Below are 22,565 nucleotides of genomic sequence, written 5' to 3'. Positions count from 1 at the left end.
CCAAAGCCCCATCACACACACTGACTGTGAACCCCATAAAGGCAAGATGTTGTCTCATGTCCCTCAAGATCTCCAGGCTCTATGCTGTACTGAGCCTAAAGTGGACGCTGTGACTAAGGGCTCACCTCTGTATCAGGATGGCTTGTGTTTTGGAAATCCTTGTTTCATACTGGAAATGGTATACATCATCCGCTATGCCAAAAGCCCACCAAATTTGACACTGGTCTCAAATGGGGCCCTGCCCCTCCTCCAGAACTGCATACACAAGATTGAACTGTGAAGGTGGGGTTTGAGTCCATCCCCTACCGCTTAGTCACTATGTAACATTGGGAAGATATTTATTTAACCAGTCTCTGAGCCTCTGTTTCTTCTTCTGTAAAGTAGGAATGATGATATCTGCCCTTCTTGTCTTACAGGACAGTTATGAGGATCAAATGAGATTATGCATTGGAAAGCACTTTGTAATTCTAAAAGTCATAAAGCTTTTCAAGTTTCTCACTATTCAAAATGTAGCAAAACAAAAAAAATAACACTCCCCAAACCATAAAGTCTTCTTTTTTTCCCCAAGGACAAACTTCTTGGAAAAGCCAGTTTTGTGCATTTTGTATACTCTCTCTGTCTTCAACCCAAGGCATCCTGTTTTTTGCCCCACCAGACCACTGGCAGCTTCCTCTCCATAATCATCAATAATTTCCTCATGGCCACCACCCAGGGACACTTTTCCGTCCCTCTCTCATTTGATCTGACTCCAGTCTGCCTCTTCCGGAGACATTCTCTGCACTGAGGCCAGACTGAGCTTCCTGAGATATGGGTCCTGATGACATCCTGCCATGTGCAAAACCCCACAATGACTCCTCACTGCCTACAGGGTAAAATTCAAACTTCTTAGTAAGGTCTGTCGGGCCCACCATCCTCTGGTCTCTGCCTACCACTTCATCAGCATCTCCTGATGTTGTTTTCCTTGTAACATATACCCTAGTCAAACAAAATCACTTCTGTTTCCAGAAAGTGTGTTGGTACACACTGCCCAAAAGACAGCCTGGTGCAATTCGGTCATCTTTCAATACCTGGTTCAAAATATCACCTCTTCTGGGAAACCTTTCCTGATCCCAGCTTCCCACCCTCCTTCCTTCCATATAGAAGAGCAGTAGATACCCCACCTCAAACTCTTTGAATCCATCTTGATTAGCATAATCTTCCTGCCATTCTCTAATTATGCACTTAAATATCTATCTCTTCTACTAGACAGTGAGCTTCTTGAGCACAAGGAACATGTTTTATCTCTCTCTTTGTCTAGCTCCCTGGCACATAGTAAACTTTGTTAAATTGTTCAGTCTAACAACTTAAATTGTTAAATGCTTGTTGAGTAAATATATGTTATAAAACATTATTATTTGTATTACATTCTTATTCCTTTACCATATTTTGTGCACTTTTTTGATTTTTTTTTTTTTTTGGTTACATTCTGATTTACACAGATTTAGAAAAAAAATTTTGGCAAGTACCATAATTTATTCAGACATTATTCTCTGTTGAGATAGTGAGTGTGGCTTTCCTTGGGAACTTTCACACCTATAAAGGAAAGCTTAGCTGTCTGTGCTCTACCTCCATGTGTTCTCAACAACTTCCTGAATTGCAAGGAACTGCTGCTCACCTGCCACTACCAGCCTTGGCATTTTCCAGTTGTCGGGTAAGGAGTTTGGCAATGGCGGTGAAGCTGTTGCTCATGCGGAAGATGTCTCTGCTCTGAGGGCCCAGGATGGAGGAGAAGGTGTCGGTGATGCTCTTAATCTCCAGCAGGAGAATATGATGAAATGAATGCTCCATGTTGGCCAACTGGCTCACTAGGTACACCAGGCAGCTCCTGGCTCTTTCCTGCCAAGAACAATGAAGAAAACAGGTCTATATTTTAAAAGAAAATCCAAGTAGTTCCATGACCAGCAGATGACAATTCTATTAGGGAGTTGACTTAGGGAGCTAGCTGAAGCTAAATCATAAGTTTCATTCATCATTCCTCTTAATCTGTTTCTTTGAGATTTTAAATTTGTTCCTGATTTACAGGATAAACTAATATACAAATATTCCCATTAGCCTATCTTTCCAGGTCAAAACCTCTCAAGCACCATCAATGATCTGACCCCACACATCCCCTCTTCCCAACTATGCGAATCACTGACTCCACCTGCATGGCACAGGTGTGGTCAACAGTCTCAAAGTGAGCCTTGACCCTAGCTCCCTCAATTTGTCTGTCTGTCAGATGGCCACATATCCCACTGGTGTGTACAGTTTACTTCCTTTCCACAGGTATTCTTGCTCCTTTGTTCACTTTAAACATCTTTCAAAACATGACAGTTTTTATGTGCTTGGCCAATTATATTATCTAGCTTTAACCAACTTAACTCTCATGAGTAACTTAAATAAGTTTCTTCAGAAAAATTGAAGATTAAGGACACTATGAATAATGTAAGCATGAGGAAATAACAAGAAAATGGCTCAGCTGACACATCTCTTACACCTATTAAATCTCCTCATTAGCCACATAGGGAGGTAACGTGATCTAATCCAACATGACTAGAAGTTAGCCAAAACAAATTCAAAATTATCAAGAAGGTTATTTGAAACGTAGATTTGTACCCAATGGAAGTAATGATATACCATTAATTTAAAGATAACAATTTAAAGTATGGCTTATTTCATCTTTAACTTCTCTTTTAAAGTCTTATTTCTTGTGTATGTTAAAATTTTTTATAATGTTAGTATTATGGAACATATGTATAATTATAAATAAGTATGTATTGGTGGTTGCTGCTCAAAGTCCTTCTGACTGATTGGTACATGGGTTGAAATTATTATTCTAGTTAGGAATTATTATTTACCCTTTGTTCTAGCATTTGAAGTTTAATTTCCTTCAAGGGAATTCTGTGTGAATTTTCACTGCACTGTAGACTCTTTTAAAAATCGTGTTTAGTACTTAATTGCATTTGATTATTTGCTTACCCATGCTTTTATTCAATCACCAAATAGATACTGCATGCCTATAATATGCATGTGCTAGACTCTAGAGGGCAAAGGTGGAACACCTTTAAGGGACTCATGATTCCTCCTTTCATTTAATTCCCTAATGTTTACACGTGTCAGTCAAGTGTCCTGAAGGGGCTACTTCTCATTCATCAGTCATCAACCTGGCACGGACTTGAGCCTGTAGATTTTGCATCCAGTGTGTGTGTCTCAATTCACTGATTTAAGCAAATCTTATGTGTCAAAATATGAACTTATAAATAAAGTATGTAGTTGCAAAGGAATTCTGTGCTTTACAAGAAATGTTTACTATAGAAGAGATTTGGGTAGTGAAGTCCCCTAGTCTTTAATACTTAATTTTTGAAGACTCCATGTACAGTTGCACTGGAACACACTTTTGGGGAAAGTGGGGTACATCTGCCAATCAAGGCTTTGATTATTTTTTAAGCCCCACTAGGGCACAGAGCTCTATGGGTGTGTGGGACAGAGGCTTGTGCTTCCATAAGCTGGACAGCTACTTGAAGCTGAAGGTATTTATTTATTAAAGGATAACAATATTAAATGAATGAAAAATAAAGACCATTGGCACATATTCCTGGCAGCCCCTGTTTCATATTTTGGCTCATACAATTGCCAGATTGCAGAATGACACTTAAATGTTCTTGGATCCAAGAGTTTTTTTTGTAATATAGACTCATTTATTCATACAAGGGCTCTATGCGTGAATTTACAGTATGCAATGCACCACAGGGGCATTTTCTATTCCCCATTTAAAGGGAAAAGCTGGATGTGGGGGGTCCCTATCATATGCCAGGCCCCATTCTAAAAGTTAGGAACACTGCACTGAAGAAAAAGGACAAAAATCTCTGCCATCATAATAAGGCAGAGAGAAAATAAACAAAATACCTATGTAAGATATATAGTGTGTTGGATGGAGAAATGTGCCTCAAAGGAAAATGAAGCAGAAGGGGGAGTTGGGGGGTTGTCAGTGTTAAACAGTGTGGTCAGGTCACATCTCAGAGAGAAGGTAACATTTGAATTCTGCAAGGTTTTGGAATCTAAACCCAGAGTACTCAGTAACCTTAGAAAACAGTTATAGTAAAATTCATTCTGCTTGATACAGGGAGGCAGGAAGATATAGGAACAGGGACACACGAGATGTGGCATTTTATCTATTATTTGTCCTACTGAAAATGTAATTTCAAATTTCAGGTAACTTCCTCACCTTTAGAGTCAGATTCTTCTTTAGCATTTTTAAAAGCTATTTCACAAACACTTCATTTGCTTATCCAATAAGTGTTCCCAAGGTTTCATAAAGAATCCTTCTCACTATAAAAATTAGCAAGCCCCTTCTTTAAAGCATATGCCTTCTAAAAGGTGAATTAGGTGGCTGTGTGGAGATTTGCTGAAATCAACATAATTCTGAATGATCTTCTGGCAGCCAAACTGAGCTGAAGGGAATATCAATCACAGGGCAGGAACAAGAAAAATTATAACTGCCTGGAAGTAAAGTATGAAACCAAGCCAACCTCACATCGTTTGTTCTGAAACTCTGGAGCACATCCACGTACCTCACAGGGGTAACAGATGTGATTTTGGATTAGAAAGTTGATATTCGGGCAAGAAGGGGGTTAGGAGATCCTGATTTCTTTCTCGGCTCGGTAATATTTTGTCTCTGGAGGCTAGTGACTGCATTTTTCTGCTTTTAGTCGTCCACTGTGGGAATAGGGTCTGCAGCACCTGTGTGCCTTAATTGTGGGCCTGACCCTATCCCTTCTGACCCATAGAGAACACTTAGTCCGAATGCCAAGTTTATTCTATATACTTGTAAGGTATTTAATCACATAATCCTCCAAATAATACTATGAGGTCAGTACTAGGATCGTTGTCATTTTACAAGGAGAAAACTGGGCATGGAGAGGAGGGCAACTTGCTCAAGGCTTAAGGTCACATCTGCCCTCTCTGTCTAAATCTGTACCGTCGCTGGCTATGCCGCCAGCCTCTCCCACCCATGCACATATGTTCCATTTTTTTTTTTCTGCAACTCATTCATCTTCTCCCCATTACAGATTGTTTTGCAGCTGTGACCTATCTTGGGTGTGCAGATTGAAGACTTGGGACAACGATTTGCTTTTCGTTTACAACTCAGTTGTTTACAGCAGAATACGAAAAGTATAGTTAGCAATGACATTAGAATGATGTGGTCCTTTTCATTTAGGTATTTTTAATTTAGTTATTTAAACATCATAAATACTCTATAAATACAAAATAGATCAGGTTTCTCAAACCTTTTGGTTTCAGGACCCCTTAACCCTCTTAAAAATTCTTGAAGACTCCAAAAAGTTTTTGTTTTCTGGGTTATATATATTTTTATTTATCATATTGAAAATTAAAACTGAAAAATTAAATAAACATATTTCCATGAAAAATAACATTTTCAAAAACAAAAAACATAGTGAGAAAAATGGTATTCCTCTGCATTTTTGCAAATTTCTTCAGTAACAACTTAATGGACAACATCTGGATTCTCATATCTGTTTTTGATCTGTTAAATCTGGTCTTATAAAGATATGTAGCTGGGAAAAGGGGGGCTATTTTCAAAATAGCCTTGATAATTGTAAATATTCTTCTTGGACCTTATACCAAAACTCAACAAGCAGTAGTTTCTTAAAGGTCAGTTGCAATATGCAACATTAAATTTTTGTATCCTATTACATTAAAATCCACTCGTCTGTTTTACACTTTGAATAGATCTTTTACCCATGCATGATTTTGTAACATTAAGCATTGGTCATTGGGAAAATACTGGTTCAGTGAGTTAGACGTATCTTCCAAAAGTTAATTATATAATATCAAAAACATTGCATTCATTATGATCTCATTAGAAAAGTCTTTTAAGTCTTAGGAAACTGCCAAGTTTACAGTGGTGGATGCAGATTCTCCAAAATTCTAATTTTCACTTGTAAGCTCAAATTGTATCATTGGCAACAAATACTAATATCAGTAGTTTTGCTTGAAGTGAAAGGCTTACTTCATTTCCCAGATAATTTCTACCAAATTGCCAAAACCAAATAATCATAGGTTGTTTGTCAGACATTATTTCAAGTAAAAACTGTTCCATGAAAAAAGTGGTTACTTTAGCTGGTAGGCCAATAACACAAGTGCTTTTTCTTAAAATACAAGACCATTTAGTGTCTCTGCAGCCCCCCTGCTTTCCTCCACCCATGGCAGGCATCATCCGTTGATTACAGCACTCTTCCCTGCTGACCCGAGAAGCTGCCTAAGACCCTTTCTCAACGCCATCCTCCTTGTGAGTGGTTCTTAGCCCTGGTTGCACATTGGAATCACCTGGGAAGCTGCTAGAACAATTCTAATGCCCAATAACCCCCTCCCCCCCGCTTCCCAATTCCTATTTCATTTCACTGAAATAGGCAGAATCCAGGGATAGGAACTTTTAAACCTCCCAGATGATTCTAATGTGTAGCCAGGGTTGAGAACCATTGGTCTATGTAGAGTCCTAAATCTCCCAAAATTCGAGAATTTGCTAATTTAGGAAATGTGGATTTGGTCCTATAGTCCACATTTTTCTCTCCCCTATCCTTTATCAATTCCCAAAAGTAATGAAAATTATATATTTGGTTGCCTGAATAAAAATATTTTATTTTCTGGGCATCTGTTATTCTTGATGTAAACATTATCTTTCTTCATAGTTCAACTCTCTGAAGTCTCTGCACACACGAGAGATACACTTTAGAGGCCGTTAAAAATGTAAAGCAAATGAACTTATTTTTAACGCTTTTTCAATGGAACTTAACCAGGGTGACCCCAGGATTTTCTTAGAAGCCTGAATGTGGCCTGTGGTACTCAACTACTTGGAGGTATATTTATTCCATGGAAGGCCCATTCCTAATGACTGGGCGTGGGTTGCTAGCCCCAGACCAAGAGTTAGAGGGTTTGTACTGCTGCCTCCTCCCACCCCAATTCTTCTTTGGCTGCAAGAAATTCTGGAGTAGGGGGACCAACTCTTTCTGTTTGCCCTGAGATTTTCCCAGTTTTAGCCCTAAAACTGCCTTGTCCCAGGAGACTCCTCTATCATGGGCAAATCAGGACAGCTGGTCACCCTATTCTGGGGTCCGTGGACAGATAGGAAATTATCTCAGCTCAGAGGTCTCTGCTTAACAGACTCACATTGCAGGTGAATATGATCACTATATATACTTCTGTGTATACAAACGGTCAGCCGTCCACATCCTTGGGCTCTGCATCCACAGATTCAACTAACTATAGATCAAAAATATTCAGGAAAAAGCAATAAAAATAACAATACAACAATAAAAGATACTACAAACAAAAAACCAATATAGTATAACAACTATTTATGTAGCATTTACATTGTATTAGGTGTTATAAGTAATCTACAGATGATTTAAAGTGTGGGAGATGATGTCTGTAGGTTACGCAAATACTATACCATTTTATATAAGGGGCTGGAGCATCCTCAAATTTTGGTATCCTTGGGAATCCAGGAACCAATCCCCCTTGGATACCAAGGGACAACTGGATGAATGTATATGTAATATATTTACATGTACATTCAATTCTCGTTATTTGTGGTAGCTATATTCTATCAAGTTACCACAAACACTGAATGGGACAGTACTGAAGTATTGCTTCTAGGAGAAATGCAGGGTTAAGTTCACTGCAAGCCTCTGGTCACAACATTTTCATCAACTGATCAATACGTAACTTTTTAAAAAAATATGTATTTCTGCTTAAATACATCTTGTTTAATATATATTATTGATTCATTAAAATTGTACTCCCTGGCAACAGCAGTGTAACTCATGCCTGAGCAAAGCTTATCTAACACATGTATTTTCTCTATAAGGCATATCACATCTTCTCATGCTTAGGAACACTAGGGAGCACTTCAGCATTACACTTGGGGACACTTTAAACAGTGAAATCACTACAAAAAAAGGCACTAAATAGGCCATGAAAAGAATAGACAATTATTTACAGTGTGAGAGCTGAAACAAGAAGGCAGAGCACTGCCTTGTTCGACCTTAGCTGGGAACAACTAAAATGTTTTGCTACTTTGCACATGTCTACGAATGACCATGAAAGCTCTATGAGTATTGATTCAGGGTCACAAAGACAGTTTAGCAAGAAGGTGAATTTGAAAATATGAAACCACTGAGATAGATAGATAGATAGAGATGAGTAGGTAGATAGACCAATTGATCAATGGATCTCAGATCTTTGTAGATCTTCTACAAAAGGAAAAAGATGTTCTGCTATTAAGACATGATTTTCTATGAAGTCATTGCAATTGTGCCTGGAGAAATACAATGTCACCTTTACTGAGGTCAAATGAAAATTGTGTTCGAGTTTAGATGACCAGCATATCCTCCAGTTTGTCTTTCCCTGTACTTCCCACTATCAGCAAATCTTATTGCCTTCACACTAATTGGAACTTTCTTTCATTAGCAAGTCACTATAAATGCAAGTGCTATTTTCCATCCACATATTAACTCTTCTCCCCATTACAGATTGTTCTGTAGCTGTGACCTAACTTGTGTGTGCAGATTGAAGACTTGAGACAACTATTTGCTTTTCATTTACGACTCAGTTGTTTACAGCAGAATACGAAAAGTGTGGTTAGCAATGGCATATGCTGAAATCCTTTTATTGTTCTTTCTTGGTTCTCCCAGTAAAAGGGCAAAAAAAAGATGTTTGAATAATGTCATCTTTTAAAAGAAGAGATCCATTGGTTTGAAAACAATGAACGATGCCTGAAGGAGAATTGTAATTATGAGAAAGTCAAAGGAGAAACTTATTTGCTAATCCTTTTTTAATGGAATCTGATATGCTTGGTAAGACATTTTTGAAGTGGTATTAATTGGAGACATTGAAATCTGTTTCATTTTAGGAGCTGGTTGTGACCTGGTTATTTGTGACCATTTTTAAAAGAATAGCACTAAAGTATTTTTCTCTTTCCCTCCCTCCATTAACAACTTGGTTTCCATTAGAGCAGACCTTTGGCTACTGGAAGACCTCCCTCTCCTTCCCTTCCCTGTACTCTCCTGTGACAGTTAATTTTATGTGTAAACTTGACTGGGTTAAGGGATACTGAGATAGCTGGTAAAATATTATTTCTGGCTGTGTCTGTGAGGGTGTTTACAGAAGAGAGTTATTTGAACAATAACTTAGTAAAGAAGATCCACACTCACCAATGTGGGCTGGCATCATCCAATCCATTGAGGGCCCAGATAGAGCAAAGGCAGAGGAAGGGCAAATCTATATCCTCTCCCATTGATTTTATTTCTCTGGAGAATCTTAATAAAACTCCTATAAGCATTTTTAAACCAATTCTAATGTCACTTCTTCTGTGCAAACACCCCCGACTCTCCCAGCCAAAGTTGGTTGCTCCTTTCTCTGTGTTCCTCAGACCTCTGGCCGTGTCTTCATCAGAGGCCTCACATCCTTGCCTGGAATTTTTGTGTCAAGTTGACTCTCTTTCTTCAGTGTGCCCCTCAAAGGCTGGACCATGCCATGTTCATCTTTGTACTTCCAGTGCCTGGTACATTTCGTGACATGGAGTAATGTCTATTGCTATTGGAAATTTCCACCAACGCCCACAGCAGTCCTGGACACAGCTCTGGAACTGTGAGGGTGGTGAAATCTAATGCCTGTCAGCAAAGAAGGAATTTTGATCTTCCTACCTTGTTTTAGGGATAGCTGTACCAATAGGTGTTTTTTTCTTTTGGTATGGCTGGCTTTATATTGAGACAAACTTGGGATGATTTCTACCTCTGTCCTTAATTAGCTGTAAAACTTGGAGCATCCTATTTAACTATTTTGAGCCTATAAACTGGAGGTAGCAAAGGTAGAAGTTCAAAGATACATTTGATTGCCACTTTTTTCTGTTGGTAGAACCCCCATCCTACCATAAAGTAAAAGTGACAGCTATTCAATTTCTCAGGCTCCTTTGCAACTAGGGATGGGCAATTGGACTTGAGGTGAAGTTTTCTGGAGTGGGACACTGCTGGGAAATGTTTTTTTCCCAAAATAAAAAGAGAAGGAGGGATACATCCCTTTTCCTTAATCAGACATTGTTGTATCTACATGGCCTACCTGCGTCTGGGGCAGTCACCTGCAAGTGTGAGGGGGCATGTTTACACGGCTAATTCAAATATACTGAGCACAGTGGAGAGAGAATGAAAAGAGCCTTATCATCAAAGCCTCTTGATGACATTATAGAACCGAACGAACCTTGGAAGATCATGGTTTCCAGGCTTCTTGTTATATGAGTTAATAAATATTCTTATTGCTGAACCAGATTTTGTTCATTATGCTATTACAAAACTCATTGGACATAAATACTTCATGATGTTGTTGTAAAGAATGATGAAATAATAACTGTAAAGAATTTGGCATAGAGTTGGTGATTAAACAATGATAGCAATAATTATTATTATAATGTTATTTTTAATATGATAAGATGATGCCAGAAATATCAATGGATTAAAAAAGTAAGTCACTTGGTAGAGCCTGCATGTTTCATTATAAAGATTATTGTTATCAAGGCCAGGCATACTATCCAGCACAGAGTAGATGTTCAATGATTCTATTTTTTTGACACTATGGCGTATATATATGAAAGAATGTACATAAATATATGTAAGTAATGAAACAGAAGTATTGATGGCATCTGTGAGCCCTTCCCTCTCCCATCTCCCTTCCTTCCTCCCTATTCCTCCCTTGCAGAGAAACCTATATCAAGTTTTAAAAGCCATTTTTAACCAGTGGAAATCACTCTGGGAGAGGTAAATTTCTACCCACTGGAGGTATATAATTCTTTGTCCTATTATACTGGAACAGTTTTGGGACCTCCTATTCAGTTGTTTGTTCAGAGTTTGAGATATTAACCTCTAAAATAAAATTTTAATATTCTCATTGACTGATGGGTTTAGAGCCACTTTCTTTAGAAGATCCAGAACCGTAACTAAGACCAAGCCACCAAATCCTGCTAACCCGGCTCTCCTATTGGATTCAGCTGGTCTGTCTGAGCAGTGTGTTAAGGTTCCCAGCCACGCTCAGGCCTACTGAACTGCACCCATGCTGGAGATTCATAGCTTTCTCAGACGTTTTCCAGTAACAGCTTAAATAGTTCTACAGCCTAAAATCTTCCCTTGTAAAAGAGATGTGATTAGGTATTTGGGTTTCAAGAAGCTTTATTTACTGCGTGCAAAGTAGAGGTGGTAAATAAAGGACTAGCAAGGAGACTGTTGACTGTTCAAATTGTCAGTATACGTGAAATATTTTCTTTGGAAAAATGTTAACATGGAAAATTTTACTTTCAGATAATGCAAAGGTGGTGGTACCATGTATTGTCCTCACAGTTGTACATTGTTTGAGCAGGTGAATGCAGTAGTGTGGTGGTTTACAGAGTGGGCTCTGAAGCTCCTTCAGAGTTTGAAGCTGGCACTGTGACTAACCAGACATGGACTTTGGGCAAGTTTCTCTCACTCTTCATGGGCTCAGTTTATAAAATGGGTTAAGCATGGTACCTGCTTCATAGAGTGGTTGTGAGGATTCAATGAATTAAAAACACGAAGCATTCAGAACAATGCCTGGCATATAAATGCTACATAAAAGTTAGCTATTATTATTACTTAAGTGTCAAAAATTCTAAATGCGAATGCAGAAATATTTGAATTACCACAAAAACTAAAACAAGCCATCTCAGAAGCTATATAGACCATTAATTTTTCCCTGTTAATTTATTTTGTGAATTAATAACAGTTTGGAAATTCTAGAAATGTCCAAAACCCCCAAACCAACTCAGTTTAAACAAATGTGGGCCAGTGTATTGATAACTTGCAAAAAACAGTTTACCTAGAAGTGAAATATGCTCAATATTTTACTGAGAAATCCAATTTCCTTTTTTAAAAAAGTTACATGATTGCATCAAAACACTATATGACTTAAAATTTTCGTAGTGATCTGAACCCAATTTTAGCTCATTATTAATAGATATCTAGATCTTTTTCTCTTTGCAATCATTCCGTAGTCTTTTTCAACTTTTTCCTGTTTATAGAGTAAAAATATTATAACAATTTCAATTCTGCAAAAAGTTGCTGTTATTCAAGTAAGCAAGCCAGTAAAGGTCAAGCTATCTAGGAATCTATAAGTTTCAAGATAATTGCATAATTAATAAATTTCATTCTTTAAAATTATGCCACCCAGACAAGGATATGCTATTCTAGCCTTAAAAATATACACAAATGATGGCAAGGAAAGTAGACATCAAATGCTAGTCTATCATTTTCTAAAACTAATACTCAATAATGTTTTTAACAGAACATTGAAAAGGCAAGTTGCCCGAAATCTTTCTTTTCTGAAAGAAAGCTGAGAATAAAGAAAAACTTTGTTATTATCTTTCTTAGGTAGATAATTCTCCAACTTTGAGCTGATTTTTAGAATAACATTCTGAAAAGCCACATTCTTCAATTCTTTCTTTTGTCCTCAAAGGATAAATGTCTCAATTTTTCTGTATATCAGTTTTGAGTAATTGAATACATTTTTCTATGCATTGATAAAAAACTCTATTAGAATTTAAACATATTTACATATTTTAAATGTTCATTCAGTCACATGTAAAGGGAATAAGTTCCCATTCTTTATTATTTTTGATTCAGTTTTCAGGAACTAAATCATAGTTTCTGTGGGCACAAGGGAGAGTAATAAATCATGCTTAGTAAAACAATGCTGTCTGGGCAAAACAATTCTTAAAAATAAATGCCAGTAATAAAAGTTAAGAAACAGTTGATAAAAACAGATGTATCCTTTGTTTTGTATGAACCTCAAATTTTGTAACATGGCAAAAATTAAAGACAAATTGGACTCAGTTCAACACTATGCATTTGGCCCAAAGTAAACTTATTCTTGTGAAAAAAATGATGATAATTTTTGTATTTATAAAGCTATTATGGCTTGGGTTTATTTAAGTGTAGAACTTACTATATCTTCCTCAAAAAGATGTTTGAATGAAATTGATTTAGGATTTAAAATAGAAATCAGAGGATATGAGAGGAGGCTTAACTTCATGCCTATGCTATTTGGGACAATAATGTAACCAAATAAATTGTGTCTTTAGTTTGATTGATTTTTTTAAAAAGCAGAAAACTTGACATGGTCTGCTATCAAATAAATTTTTTTAATTTAAAGTATTTTTCCCAAATAGCATTCAGTGTGGCCACATTTATGTTTTAAAACCCAAATCCTTCTCCATTTGTGCTGAGGGTTTATTTTCCAGCATCTTTTCATTGCATTGATCCCCAAATACTTACGAATCTTAAAGCTTGTAGAATTCTATCTAATTTGAGCTTCAAAAATAGTGTTATTTTGTGGATTGACAAAAGATTTAGAGTTCTGTAGTTTGGACTTACTCTTTAAAAACTAGGGGCTTGGGAACTTAGCCTCTTAAAGGTAAATCTTTTGTGTGGGCTCAAGGGACCCAGAATGAATTGCACTGAGCCAGAATTTCTTCTTCCACTATGCCATGGTCCCCCATGTAAATGACCTCTCATTGATTATCCTGAACAATGGTTCCACTATTTCTTTTGCTTCAATTAAACAAACTTTTTGAAAGACCGCTGGGGACTTTAGCATTGAAAAATTTCTAGAGAACTCCAAGAAGCAGCCCATCTTTAATTATACAATATTTGGTTAGCAAATGTGTTGTAATCACTGAGTGAAAGAAACAAGTAACTACAGGACTTCTAGCCCAATCTTAGAAACCATTTTGAAGAAAGATGTTTGTTATGGGTCCAAAAAGAGAAAGAAAAGAAAGAAAAAGAAAAAAGAAAGAAAGAGAGAATGTATTTGAACCTTTTGCCAGGAAAAAGTGTGTTTTTTGCTCATTAGAAAAAGAAACGGTGTGGTAAGATTTAACTCAGATGAACTACACATCAGCTACAATTGAACTTTCCATGATTTACTCATTACATGACATAATTTACTCATTATATAGATGCAAGGCGCCTATCTTTCTTTGTACCTACTTATTTTAAAAATAAATGGCCTAGGCCGGGCACGGTGGCTCACGCCTGTAATCCTAGCTCTCTGGGAGGCCGAGGCGGGCGGATTGTTTGAGCTCAGGAGTTCGAAACCAGCCTGAGCAAGAGCGAGACCCTGTCTCTACTAAAAAGAGAAAGAAATTAATTGGACAACTAAAACTATATAGAAAAAACTAGCCGGGCATGGTGGCGCATGCCTGTACTCCCAGCTACTCAGGAGGCTGGCAGGAGGATCACTTGAGCCCAGGAGTTTGAGGTTGCTGTGAGCTAGGCTGACGCCACGGCACTCTACCCCGGGCAACACAGTGAGACTCTGTCTCAAAAATAAAAAAAATAAAAAAAATTTAAAAAAATAAATGGCCAGAATGATTTATTCATGGTAGTTGAGAGGTACTTCCTCAAATATAAGTTGGACAGAAGAATTTGGGTATTATTTCATTACTTACAGGGAAGAATGAAATGGAAAAATGTATTTTGCAAAGTGTAAATCTTGCCTGGGATTGGTGATTTCCTTAGCTAGGAAAGCATGATATAATTTCTCTGATACTTACCCACCAATCCTTCCAACACTCCCTTTTTTAGTTCCTGGATATTGCATTTGGTTAATTTTTTTTTTTTTTTTTTTTTTGGTCTCATGGCAACTGTGTTTTTATTGTGAACTGCCTTAATTGCTTTCTGGAAGTAAGTAGGGAATGAATGTGTGAATGAGTGAATGAATGAGTGGAGACAAATTTCAGCTAATAGGATGGAGTTGTGAAGTACGCCTGGCTAGGGTGCCCCTTGACAGAAAAGGTTTGAAATATGCTTGCCTGGAGAAAAGAATTGCTCTCCAAATTGCTTTCCTCTCATTTGTGATCTCACCTTAATGTAAACAGTAGAAAAAGAATAAAACAGTTTAGGATTTTCAGAGAGGGTTGTGTTGACATCTCGAATGAACCCATGGTTTAATCTTGCCATTTCTCAATAGAAGAACAGATGCGTCACCTCATTGTAACTACACTACCCATTGTATCTACAGCATGGGATACTAAAATCCATGCATCTTGTCTTTGAGGTCATTCTCACTTCCTAAGGTGGTGGAAGGCAAAATATTTTTTTTCAAAAAACATTTGTAGCTTTTACTGTTTCCCCACATCACTACCCTAGTCTCCCGCACTTTGATTTGTATTTACTATTCCTGAAGGAGAAGTTGATAGCCAAACAGTGCTTTAGAATGTGTAGCTATTATAGAGAAGGCAGGCTCTGGGAAGTGTTTTGGGTGGAGAAAGGAAGATGTAAATGGATAGAGACCCTCATTACAGGAGGATGACGCCTACAGCTGAAGGAAGTTTGCCCTCTAAAGCAGAAAGCAGTAAAAGGAAGAGGAGTAGGAGTTTAGTCTAATCCAGGGATTTCTAAAATCAACCATACTTAGTATGTAAAGATTTCAATAATATGGGATAGTTAGGGAAGTTTATTTTCCACTTTTCTGAATGAATTGCTAGATATTTGAACCTTTATGGGTTCTATAAAGCACTGAAGGTTAAGAAACTACCCAGATCACTTCCATTTACTCATCCACATTTCTGGGAACATTTTTTTCCCATTCATCTCAAATTCATTAATCTTAAATAATAACAACTATTTATTCACTTACTTTAGATATATTTATTACTTAACAAGAAATAAACTGATGTCAAGGTACCCTTCTCAGTATTAATTTCTTACATGTTACCTACGTGTATTCATGTAGGTAACAGTAATCATTCTGGTTAATACTATCAACTATAATGTGTGAACATTTCAGTGCGATGGTCCATTGCTGATAAGCCAACTCTCAGATACATCTTTCCTTAACGGGATTTAGTGCTGTCCATATAAACCAGCACCAAGTCCCCAACTCCTATTGACTGCATAATAAATTCAAGCTTAAATTTTTGGATGAATAATGAAGAAGGTTGAAATGTAAATACCAGTCCAAAACAGTACAGTCATGCTTTGCAACAAAATTCATTTACTTGCAAGTGCTCTCTTCATATGTATTTTGAGAGTACAATTGTAATACAGCCTTACATCATAGTAACCACATCCCTGTGTCAAATGCTGCAGGGAGTTTTGGGAATGCTTCCAAATCCTGCTTGAACTATAACAAATCAAGTACCATTAAAAAAATAAAAACTTAAGCAACAGGAAAATCTTGGACATATCCCATATGATATTCTGTATGAAACCATTAATTAGGAACACCCTTCCCCTTTCTATATGAGTGGAGATGAAGTGAGGAACTCTTTATACAGGAAGTGTTAATGCATCACAATTTTTGCCCAATGAAGGATCATTTCTAAGTGAATAATAAGCAAAGCCCCTCTCGTCAGTAGAAGGGTTGAATCTTATTTAACTTTGTACTCCATACAGTGACTTGCACCTAGCAAGTGTGTGATAAATGTTCATAAGCTGTATTATAAATAATGTTTGATATTTTCTAGGCTCCTATTTATACTGACATTGCTAAAGATGAAAAATTTTTAAAGGTTATTGATAATTTCTGTTGAAACAAATGGATATTGCAAAGAAACCTATGGGGGTATGGCTGCGTGTGTGTCTGTAAACATATATGTATCATGCATACATGTACATATGTGGGCATGTCCAGACCCTCAGGGATGTTCTATAGCAGATAAATCCTCTAGGGTCTAAATCCTCAGGAGCAGTGCTTCTTACACGTTCATGCACACACCCATCACCTGAGGATCTCATTAAATTATAGATTCTGATTCAAATTTCTTGGAGACCCCCAATGCTACTGGTCTGGGGACCACAGTTTGGGCAACACACAGGATACAGACCAACAGATCCTGAAAATCAGTAGCCACAGCTGTTGACTAGAACTCAACATCTGTAGTTTTCCTGGCCCTCCTCAAACACAGCCTGCCAAGTCATCAGATGCCATCTACTAGAAAAAGACAGTGATGTTCAGTCAAGTCCCAATCTCTACATAATAGTTGTTGAGTATCTGTGGACAACCTGCTATGAACCCATTACTTGAATGGGTAGTGCCATAGGGTATGAGGAGGTGTACGGTATGGTTCCTTCCTTCAGAGTGCTTGTAGTGGGTTGGTAATGTGTGCATTCCTGCACTAAATGAGTGGAAAGCAAATGCAACCAGAAGACAATCAGATGCTAAACTCCATGTTACAGATACACCCTCCCAAATATTCAAAGTAGGGCAGATCACAATGGTCTGGGGAGGTCATAGAAATGCCTTTGCCTTGGATTGGGCTCCCCAGAAACAGACAGAATCTGAGATGATTTAAGTGAAAATTGTTTATTTGGAAACTTCAGAAAACCAGTAGGGGAGTAGAAGAGTGAGAAAGAGAAGGCAAACAGCTCACAAAATAGCCTGGGAAATTTTCGGGAAAGTTTATCTCATTCAAGGAGCAAGGGAGTTGGAGTATTTATACATCAGCTCCCATCACTGGTTGAGGGCTGCTTGGGGGAGCTTTAATTCCTCAATTACGTGTCCTGCCATGTATATTAGCGGAATGGCTTGTGAAGTTGGGGAAATCAGAAGGCAAAGAAATGCGATGCTGGTAGTTGGAAGTAGCTGGCTCTTACTAAAGTGATTTAGGTTTCAGGGCCATGGGCAGGGCAAGGACTGCTGCTACAGTCTTAAGAGAATCACAGGACTTGAGCTGGGATTAGCAAGTACTTCATCTTCTTCAGCCCACCTGCTGCCAATTGCCCGGTTGTCCTTTCTGGTGAATCTGGGATTCATTCACTTCTTCAGCTCTTGTCTAGAAAGGGCACTCACTCAGTACAATTTTCTGCCTTGCTTGGGCCAGGCACGTGCCTACTTCCCTCACAGCCACCAGTGTAAGAATGTCAGGTGGTCCACCTCTGCAAAGAGGAAGATCAGATCTGTGGGATCAGGTCTGCCCATTTGTAGGATCTGATCCTGACGGGAGACTGGTCAGCCAGATACCCCGGCACATGCTGCTGTAGTGTTGTGGGACTGCCAATTGTGGGTTTGGTCAGTCAGCCCAAATTACAGTTGACAATTACAAGACATTGTTGAAAATTGTTGCAACATGTAACTTTTGTAACCATTATTTACTACTGTACACTTGCAAATATTTGTGGGGACTGTTTGTCCTTTTACCAGCTCTTTAGTTTCTTGGGAACTCTGAAGTACATAGGATCACATTTACTTGTTGCCACTACGAAGGGAAACAAACTACTCTTCCAAGATCACCTGGGTCCTGGTAATGAATCATTTGAGAGAGAGAAGGTAGAAAGCAGGAACTGTCTGCGAAGCAATAAGGAGTTTTCACAATCTAGCCGCCGTCCACCGTCCAGCCCCATATCTCTCCCTCCCCTCCATTATTCATCCTATGCTCCAGGCGTTTGAAAATCTTCATGGTTTCTAAAAGACTGAAGCCCTTTTCCCAGCTGATGGCCATTGAATGTGATGTGACCTCTCCATGGATACCTTCCTCCTGATCCTGTGACATAACCCTGTCATCATACAACCAAACTTATAACACTCCCAAATCTCCCACACACACGGCTAGTTCTTTCCTTCTTGGTCCAGTTCAAAAGTCAGTAATAACAAGCACCAAATTAAATTCTAATTGTCTGTACATCTCCCCTGCCCCTGTTCACTGTGAACTCCTCTAGGGCAGGGAACATGTCTTTCTCCTCTTTGTGTCCCCATCACCGGCACTGGGTCTTATACTCAGGAAAAATCAGCAACTCAACCCTATGTCATTGGTGGTGGGAGGATATGCAATATCAGCATTCTTATTTGAAAATAGAGTTGTATATTCTCCAAATTTGTTTTTGTTTTCTTTACAATTTGTAAAAAGTTTATTATTGGTATTATATATTTACACTAGCATGTAAACTTTTTACAATATAAAAAAATAAAGCTATTTTCATTTCAGAAAAAAATCTTCCCCAATTGATGACAATTTTGTAGTAATAACTAGAATCCACCTGGAACCAACAAAGGATTGAGAAAATGAATCCCCAAAGTCATTGAGCCTATCAAAGTTTTAACTAACTTCATCATCCCTGGAGAAATTGTGGTTTTTAAGTCACAGGTCGTACCTCTTGTAGAATGGCCTCCATGTTCTTCAGTCTTGATTTGCAAGTTAAATGTGCAAATCATCCATCCAGCTCCCATTTCGCAGGATGTTATTCAACAGTCAGGATGAGGACAGTAATATGGTTCTCTCAGTTCCCTTTGTCATTCTTTTCCTTTTCCTCCTGAAAGTGTTTTTGTAGGCTTGCCGGATGTCACAGAAATGTGACCTGGGCAAGATGTGTGTCACTTCTTTACTTGAAAAGTCTCCATGACTCTGAGCCCAGAGAGGATGTAACAAATACATCCTGGTGCTTGGCCAGCATGTTCCAGCCAGTTAGAAAAACAAGGCAGAGGGCACAGGATTTAACACCCACAATGGCAGCGGCTGCACTCAGGGGCACACAGTTGATTCTACACAGGTGCAGGCTGTTGGTCTTCAGCTAAGGAAAAACAAGTGGCCATAGCATCCTTCCATGTGCTATGAGATCATTTATAAGTGCATTTTTAAGCACCACATCTCTGTTTCCACCACTAAGTCTGCTGCTTTGTGGGGTCTGCACAGAGCGGGGACAAAACACAGTGATGGAGTGCATGCTACACACTAGTATGTGCTTTCTAATGAGCCAGGCCCTAAAGTGAGGTAAATTTGATATTAAATTAAAATTTGTTTCAGTTCATTTATTTGAGACTTAAGTAGGTGGACAGACACATGAATTCAAGTCTGCCTCTTAAAATTATCAAAGCTATTCCTAACACGGTCTATTTTCCATGTTGACCTGTGTTAGGAAAGAGGGCTATAATAGCTATAATACCTTAACAAGTGGCCTGAGACCACTTACATGGCTGAGAGAGTCTAATGAGGGAAGAAAATAATGAAACAAATGAAATCCTCTAAAATTGAAACAAACATTCTATTTCAGTCTTCCGTGGACAAGAAATGTCAACCTGGCTTGGGTTTAACTTAAACCACTTCGGATTTAGTTAATGAGAATTTTTTTAAAAAAAATTGCCGAAAACCTATTTGAGCTGTTTTTATAGGTGGGGAGGTGGAGACCACCTGCCCTTTATGGAAAGCAATGTACTTCCAGGGCCCCAAGGAAAAAAGGCCTATTTTAAATGATAAAATTTCATGAAATGGGGCTTTATTATTTTTGTTATTTTTATTCCCCCCAGGAATGATGTTCTGTAATGTTAATATAAAGCAGATATATATTCCACCCTGAGAAAAAAATCAACATAAACCTATTATTTCCTAAAAAAGAAAAAAGGTACAGCCAGTTCTGCTTTCCACTTTTAATGATACATGCAATTTTCTATGGTGCCTCATTGCAATTCTGTCTGTCCTGATTTTGATTTGTCCCACATATACCCATCCATTCAGCCACTTTCCTTGCAGAAGCAGGGACAAGGTAAGCCATTTGTCTAGTTGCTATCTTTCTTAATTTCAGTCTGTTAGGGTCAAGTTTCAGCTTGCATACGAACAAATGCAATGAGACAGCCTTAAGCAACAATAAGTAAAGTATTAAAGTGTCGACATTTACTGAATGTTTACTATTTGCTAAACACTATTCTACATGGTTTAACTCAGTAAATCCTCACAAGAAACCTATGAGGTGAATAATGTTACTATTTCCATTTTATAGATGAAGAAACTGAGTCAAAAGGGGTATGGAACTTGCTCAAGTCCACATAGCTGGTAAGTGGCTGAGTCTGACTCCAAGGCCACACTCTTAGTCAGAATATTATACTGGATGGATGCTCCCTACCATAAGCCGATTCATTCAAGTGATGGAATCTTGCACAGACATAGCCAAGGTGGTGATCACTGCTCATTCTACAGTGGTAAATGTTCCTTCATGGACCTGTACTTCAACAAATTTGCTGCCTGCTGATGCCTCATATGTGAAAACTTCTTTTCATGATCCATTTGGTTTCACTTTTCACTTAGGTCACCTACTAGGAGCCAGGATCTACTAGAATCTCGGATGGCCAGGCCTCATCATATGCTTTCTGGATAATGAGCCCACACTCCCCTGTCAACCTCATTCTCATCTTTCACCTACTAGACATCAGAGATAAATTGTATAGATGCAGAAGTATACAGCCCTCTCCACATTGATATTTCCTTCTCCCCTCTAAGTTATAATTATGCCACCTAGAATAGGTAGCAGAGACACAACTGAATGAAAGTTCAAGTGAGAATCCAACCTCCAATTACCAATACTTTTGAGTACTCATTCATTCCTTTCACACAGGTAAATTCTGATGGATATGATGTGATTTCTTTCCTTTGCAAGCTCAGAGACTCATGGAGGAGAAATAGACTTGAACTCGCGAATTACAACATGGCACAGTTGGTATGATATTTGAGGTATGACCAAAGTGATCATATATGCGAGTATAGATGGCAGTGGGGGTGGGAGGTGGTGACTAACTTTGGCTAAGGGGACTGGGAAGAACTCAGAGTAGGTAAGATTTGAGCTGCATCAGGAGAGATAAGAGGGTAAAAACTATCCAAACAGAATAGGCTGTGAAGATCATAACATACATCAAAGCAAGGTGCGTTCAGGGAAAGATGTAAAATCCTGAGTAGACAGAATGTAGGGGGCAGGAACAGACTGGGCATGTAAGAGCTGAAGTTAGAGAGGGAGGCTGGAGCCAAGCCAAGGAGTTCAGATAGTATCCTGCAGGCAGCAGTTTAGCCTTCAGAAGACTTCGTGCAAGGAAGTGGGATCCCATTTGTATTTTTCCCTCTCTCATTGGCCCTCTCCAGCTATGTATGTTTTTATTATATTGCTGCTATTTTGTTGTTATTTTTAGTTAAAATTTCATCAAACACTTATATGCCAGGCACTGTGCTAAGTGCTTTATATGAATTATCCAGATGTATGTTTGAGGAACCCATAGGAGCTACTAGGGAGTCATTTCTGCTGTGTTGTCTGAGAGGTCTCCACTGCAATCCTTTTATTTAAGAAAGACAAAAGAAACCATGTATTTTTGCTACATTTAGGACATATCTGATAAAATGCTATTTCTTATTTATGAATTTGCTGCACCTCAGCATACCACAGAAGTGGGGTAATCCTGGCATTACGAAGAACTGGATGTGACCTTTACTGGACAGAAAGGTGCACCTCAAGGGCAACAATTCATCAATTGCTCCAGAAGCAACTTTTTCTGTCCTTTGGTCCTTCCAGTTGTATTCTTCATTCAACAGATGTGCTTTGGATCCCACCACATACCTGGAAATGATCTGTGAGTCATCATGGCCTCCCATAGTGACAGAAATACTGTATGGCTATTTATTTTTTTTTTTTTTTGAGACAGAGTCTCACTCTATTGCCCGGGCTAGAGTGCCATGGCATCAGCCTAGCTCACAGCGACCTCAAACTCCTGGG

The 22,565-nt window shown here is 38.3% G+C and overlaps 1 protein-coding gene across 3 annotated transcripts in view; it reads right to left on the bottom strand.

Annotated features, from left to right (window-relative positions):
- Window positions 1-22,565, bottom strand: part of VEPH1 (ventricular zone expressed PH domain-containing 1) — a 215,472-nt gene that overhangs the window by 110,339 nt on the left and 82,568 nt on the right. For all 3 annotated transcript variants that reach the window (XM_012642917.1, XM_012642919.1, XM_012642918.1), the window contains exon 7: window positions 1,655-1,875. In XM_012642917.1, the coding sequence (XP_012498371.1) occupies window positions 1,655-1,875 (221 nt within the window). The remainder of the gene's footprint in view (window positions 1-1,654; window positions 1,876-22,565) is intronic.

The sequence above is a fragment of the Propithecus coquereli genome, unplaced genomic scaffold (assembly GCF_000956105.1).
Source record: "Propithecus coquereli isolate 6110/MARCELLA unplaced genomic scaffold, Pcoq_1.0 Scaffold19, whole genome shotgun sequence".
Lineage (NCBI taxonomy): Eukaryota > Metazoa > Chordata > Mammalia > Primates > Indriidae > Propithecus > Propithecus coquereli.
Note: the sequence above shows the minus strand (reverse complement) of the source record. Positions and strands in the feature narration are given on the sequence as shown.